The sequence below is a fragment of the Podarcis gaigeae genome (assembly GCF_964106915.1).
Source record: "Podarcis gaigeae genome assembly, chromosome: 18".
Classification (NCBI taxonomy): Eukaryota; Metazoa; Chordata; class Lepidosauria; order Squamata; family Lacertidae; genus Podarcis; species Podarcis gaigeae.
This window is the reverse complement of record NC_139696.1, coordinates 757,579-763,679: the sequence shown is the minus strand read 5'-3', so window position 1 is coordinate 763,679 and position 6,101 is coordinate 757,579. Positions and strand designations below refer to the sequence as shown.

Below are 6,101 nucleotides of genomic sequence, written 5' to 3'. Positions count from 1 at the left end.
TTATGAAAATGGGGGGGAGATTTTGCCCCCATTTATAAGACTACACCCCCTTTTTAAACATTATCTTTTAGTTAAAAAAAAACAACCCTAGTCTTATACACAGAAAAGTACAGTAATCCAATTGCCTTTAGTCCCTTATCGACAGCGACAGACTGATTGACTTCCATTCCTGTTGAGATATTTAATGATAATAAAAATAATAAATTCCCACAGAAAGAGTTGCGTCGCGACCCCCACATTCCAAGGGGTTGGGCTGGATGACCTTTTATTTAGCTTTGGCGTTCGGACCCGGGAGAGACCCAAGTGCGAATCGCCGCTCTTCGAAGGTCTCTCTCTCCCTCGCCTACTTTGCAGGGTTGGTGTGACGATAAAAAGGGGGGAATTGGGGAGAAAAGTGAGGGAAGGTTGGGGTGTGAATTGTGGGCTCCTTGTGGCGATAAAAGCAGAAGAGGGGAGAATTCGCACCCGCCGCCTTGAGTTGCGATTCCTGCGTCGCCCGGGGTTGGACTAGAGGACCTCTGGGGTGCCTCTTCCATCACTAGGTCTGAAAATGCAACAATTAAAGAAACTGGGTGGATTTCCAGGGGTGCGTTCCTATTTCAGCAGAGCGCCCAGAGTTTTCTGCCGCAGGGGAGGGATTGTGGGGGACCCTCCCCATCGCCTGCCCCACTGATTCCCTTCTTATTCCGCCCCCCAACCCCAGAACCACACAGAAGAACTCCAGGGTGAAGCACAATCAAACCTCCTCGGGGTCGTCTGTAAGCTGTATAAGGCAAGTGCTTGTCTAATAATAATAATAATAATAATAATAATAATAATAATAATAATAATATTTATACCCCACCCATTTCCCTCTTTCTCTTTCCCCTCCTAGCTGGGAGTTGTGGCCCCTCCACTATGAATTTGGGACGATGTGGGGAGAGCCAAGGGTTCCCTTTGGGGGGTGGGTCATTTCGCCCTGCCTCTTTTGTTTTTGCTTTAATCCCCCCCCTTTAATTTTAAAATTAATTTCCACATACAGTTTGGGTTTTTTTGCTTTAATCTCCCTCCTTTAATTTTAAAATTAAATTTCCAGAAGTTCCACATAGAATTTTTTTGGCTTTAATTTTAAAATGAAATTTCCAGAAATTACACATACCATTTTTTGCCTTAATTCCTCCCCTTTAATTTTAAAATCAAATTTCCAGAAGTTCCACGTACAATTTTTCTTGCTTTAATTAAATTTACAGAAATCCCACATACAAATTTTTTTGCTTTAAATTTCCCTCCTTTAATTTTCAAATTAAATATCCAGAAATTCCACATACAATTTCTTTTTTTGCATTCATTTTCCCCCTTTAATTTTCAAATTAAATTTCCAGAAATCCCACATACAATTTTTTTGCTTTCCTTCCCCCCCTTTAATTTTAAGATTAAATTTCCAGAAATCACACATATATTATTATTATTTGCTTTAATATCCCCCCTTTAATTTCAAAATAAAATTTCCGGAAATTCCACGTGCAATTCCAATGCACTTTTTTAATATAGAAAATAAATCCTTTTGCATTCTTGATTATTCTCATTCCTTTTTCTGTGATGTTTCCCTTATATCCCCCCCCTCCTTGCTGAACCCTGCTCTCCCCTCTTTTAATATATATGATCGAGGGTGCCCTATAGGGACCCTATGGGGGGTGCCAGATATGAGAGATGGGGGAGAGAAAGGGGGACATGGTGGGGCAGAAAGGAAACTGTGTGCTAAGTTGCCTCCTAGGGCCATGGGTTCGAATCCTACTTGGGGCAAAATATGCCTCCATTTGCAGGGGGCTGGACTAGATGCCCCCCGGGGGTCCCTCTGCGATTTTATTATTTATCTCCCCCCTTCTGTCCCTGCAGGGAGACCTGCCTCCCGCCTGCCAGCACAAAGGCAGCTCCTTGCCTACTTCCTTGCAAGATGCCTGCCTGAAGATCTAGCTCCTCTTTCCCCAACACGCCTGTCTCTAGTGCTGGGGCTGCCCCCCAAAAAACCCAAGCCCCCCCAAAAAATGCACACGCAGCCGCGGTGCCCATCCCGCCTCGGGTGGGTCAAAGGAAGCGACTTCCCTGCTACTGTTGTTATTCCCCTGCGGAACTCCCTGCCACAAGGTCTGGAACAGAGGAGCAGCCGGGGAGGAAGGAAATAAAAGGAGCACCGCTAGGCGTTTTGGGAGTCCGGAATGAGAATCGGGACCGCTTCTCCCTCCTTCCGAACCTGATGGGCGAGAGGGAGGCGAGTTCTGATCCTGCCATCATGGAGGAAGAAACGGACACCCTTCCTTTTTGCGAATTGCAAAAGCACTCCCTGTTATTTTACCTTCTCTCTCCCCAAAATGGAAATTCTGCCTTAAAAAAAACCAAACAATACTCCAAACTGATTGGTTTCTTTTCTGGCCAAAATGCTTCCCTTGTCGTTTTTTTTGTGGGTGGGGGTCAAATCCGTACCAAGATTGCAGATGCCCCCCAGGGTTTTGGTTATTTAATTATTTCGCAAATTTTGCACACAGTTGGGTTGCTTAAACAAGCTCGAAAGACAGATAAGCAATAAAAGTATCGAGGAGAAAAATCGACGTGGCAATAATAATAATAGTTAATAATTATTTTATCCAATCAGTCATATTTATTGGCATAGAGAGAATGCAAAGATATATAGGTCAAATCGCAAAAGGGGCATCTGTTCATAAAAGGAAATACTTTGAGACATAACTATACAGACCTAGTTAAGAAGTGCGTCTCAAATCTTAGAAAACAATATTATTATTTGTAAGGACACCCCCCCATGGGAAAAGCTGGCCCAAACTCCTCTAGGCAGCTCCCAACAAAATATTAAAAATGCAATAAAATATCGGCTACTAAAAACTTCCCCATACAGGGCTGCCCGGTAATTAAAAACTTTTGAAAAGTTGACATAACGAAAGGCTGAAAAATGGGACTAAGGTTTGTCTCCAAATGCAGGAATTTTCACGGGAGAAACGTTGGAGGGGATGGAATAGGACGTCCCTATTTTCAGGGGAGAAGCGTTGGAGGGGATGGAATAGGACGTCCCTATTTTCAGGGGAGAAACATTGGAGGGGATGGAATAGGACGTACCTATTTTCAGGGGAGAAACGTTGGAGGGGATGGAATAGGACGTCCCTATTTTCAGGGGAGAAACGTTGGAGGGGATGGAATAGGACGTCCCTATTTTCAGGGGAGAAACGTTGGAGGGGATGGAATAGGACGTCCCTATTTTCAGGGGAGAAACGTTGGAGGGGATGGAATAGGACGTCCCTATTTTCAGGGGAGAAACGTTGGAGGGGATGGAATAGGACGTCCCTATTTTCAGGGGAGAAACGTTGGAGGGGATGGAATAGGGCGTCCCTATTTTCAGGGGAGAAACGTTGGAGGGGATGGAATAGGACGTCCCTATTTTCAGGGGAGAAACGTTGGAGGGGATGGAATAGGACGTCCCTATTTTCAGGGGAGAAACGTTGGAGGGGACGGAATAGGACGTCCCTATTTTCATGGGAGAAACGTTGGAGGGGATGGAATAGGACGTCCCTATTTTCAGGGGAGAAACATTGGAGGGAATGGAATAGGACGTCCCTATTTTCAGGGGAGAAACGTTGGAGGGGATGGAATAGGATGTCCCTATTTTCATGGGAGAAACTTTGGAGGGGATGGAATAGGACGTCCCTATTTTCATGGGAGAAACTTTGGAGGGGATGGAATAGGACGTCCCTCTTTTCAGGGGAGAAACGTTGGAGGGGGCGGAATAGGACGTCCCTATTTTCAGGGGAGAAACGTTGGAGGGGATGGAATGTGAGTCCACTGTGGTCTGATCCTGCAGCCGGAATCTCCCTCTGTTCTCAGGCCCCCCCGCCTCTGGCCTTCCTCCCTCGCCCCCGCCAGAGTCTTTTTCCTCCTCCATCTCTAATTTGGCTTCCTGGAGAGACTTCCTTTCTCTGCGGCTTCCTGCTGTTTAATGGAGCGACTGGGGAAATTGAGAGGAATGTCCATGTTAAAAAGGAACAGCCCCCGTCCTGGGTGGGGGCCCTGCAAGTGCCACCCGTGGGGCAGCTTTTCACGGCCTGATCACCCCTCCGTGATGGGGGTCTCAGGGGCCACATCCAGTGAGCAGGAAGGGGGCAGCAACCCTGCAAAAAAGGAGAAGGCCTTGGATGAGGTTGTCTAATAATAATAATAATTTTTGATTTATACCCCACCCTTCCCGGTTCAAAAAACTGAGCTCAGGGCGGCTAACAGCAAATTTAAAACAATTAATGCAACAAAAAAGCAGCATAAAATGCAGTATAAAACGTGAATAACAATAAATTCAGAATTCAAAAATCAATTGCAGGGGCTTGATTTCCCCCGGGTCAAAGACACAGCTGAATACACACACACAGGCAGGGAGTTTCAACAGGGCCCCTCTGGAGGCTTTGTGGTTGTTGTTGAGTCATTTAGTGGTGTCCGCCTCTTTGTGACCCCCTGGACCAGAGCACGCCAGGCCCTCCTGTCTTCCACTGCCTCCCCCAGTTTGGTCAAACTCATGCTGGTAGCTTCAAGAACACTGTCCCACCATCTCGTCCTCCGTCGTCCCCTTCTCCTTACGCCCTCCATCTTTCCCAACATCAGGGTCTTTTCCAGGGAGTCTTCTCTTCTCATGAGGTGGCCAAAGTCTTGGAGCCTCAGCTTCAGGATCTGTCCTTCCAGGGAGCACTCAGGGCTGATTTCCTTCCGAATGGAGAGGTTGGATCTTCTTGCAGTCCATGGGACTCTCCAGAGTCTCCTCCAGCACCAGAATTCAAAAGCATCCATTCTTTGGCGATCAGCCTTCTTGATGGTCCAGCTCTCACTTCCATACATCACTACTGGGAAAACCAGAGCTTGAACTATACGGACCTTTGTTGGCAAGGTGATGTCTCTACTTCTCAAGATGCTGTCTAGGCCTGTCATTGCCCTTCTCCCAAGAAGCAGGCGTCTTTTAATTTTGTGGCTGCTGTCACCATCTGCAGTGATCATGGAGCCCAAGAAAGTAAAATCTCTCACTGCCTCCATTTCTTCCCCTTCTATTTGCCAGGAGGTGATGGGACCCGTGGCCAGGATCTTCCTTTCTTAACCCGGGACAAAATACTTGGCTAGCCCCCCTCCCTGTAGTTAATGGTTCTTCTTCTTCTTGAAATCATTTTTATTTATTTGATTTTTCCAATACAAAGTTATAACAACCCTGATATATATGGAAATACATCTAAGCCATTGGTAGGCAAACTTGGAGTCATTGTTAAAACCGTGTTGATGGAAGACAATCTTACTTGGCTACAAGGGACTGAAGAAGAAGAAGAAGAAGAAGAAGAAGAAGAAGAAGAAGAAGAAGAAGAAGAAGAAGAAGAAGAAGAAAAGTCTCTGCCCCACGTTGCCCAGTCAGCTGCTATAATAATAATAATAATAATAATAATAATAATAATAATAATAATAATAATAATAATAATATTGACATCTGGTCCCTCTGCCTGTGTCGCAACCCTTAAGCTACAATTCCCATCATCTGCCAGGAAGAGGCAGCAGAGGGCCATCGAAGCCTCTGGGAAATTACAGATTTTTACCTTATGAGAGCAGAACCCCTATACTTTGCGGGGTGCATGTGCCTTTTTGGCATGTGTGTGTCAGGCAGGAATGCCGCACAATTTCTGGGGAAGCCTGCATGCCTGTCCCAGCTTGTCTGCCTGCTGCCGTCGGTCTGCAAACGTTAAGTAAATAATTGCATTATTATTACTTTCCTTTAATTATATGATTTCATACGGCTCCTCCTCCCCAGAAAGGGACTCAAGGCGGCTGGCAAATACTGTAAAGCACAGGAAGCAATGTTTTAAAAAGCAATTGAACGTTCAGGCCTAGGATTGGAGAGTTGGGTGGGACGCCCTGAGATCCTCTAGTCCAACCCCCGCAATGCAGGAATCTCAAGAGTTGGGAGGGAGTCATCTAGAGCAGTGTTTCCCAACCTTGTGCCTCCAGATGTTTTTGGCCTACAACTCCCATCATCCCTAGCTAGCAAGACCAGTGGTCAGGGATGATGGGAGTTGTAGGCCAAAAACATCTGGAGGCAC

At 46.0% G+C, this 6,101-nt stretch overlaps 1 protein-coding gene across 2 annotated transcripts in view; it reads left to right on the top strand.

The window, feature by feature from the left end:
- Positions 1-2,389, top strand: part of IFI30 (IFI30 lysosomal thiol reductase) — an 11,613-nt gene extending 9,224 nt beyond the window's left edge. Inside the window, exons 6-7 of one of the 2 annotated variants that reach the window (XM_083720728.1) lie at positions 704-772; positions 1,876-2,389. In XM_083720728.1, coding sequence (XP_083576854.1) covers positions 704-772; positions 1,876-1,953 — 147 coding nt within the window. In that variant the 3' untranslated portion in view covers positions 1,954-2,389. Of the gene's footprint in view, positions 1-703; positions 777-1,875 lie in introns of both variants that reach the window. The other variant, XM_083720727.1, reaches the window with a different exon arrangement.
- Positions 2,390-6,101: the final 3,712 nt, after the last annotated feature.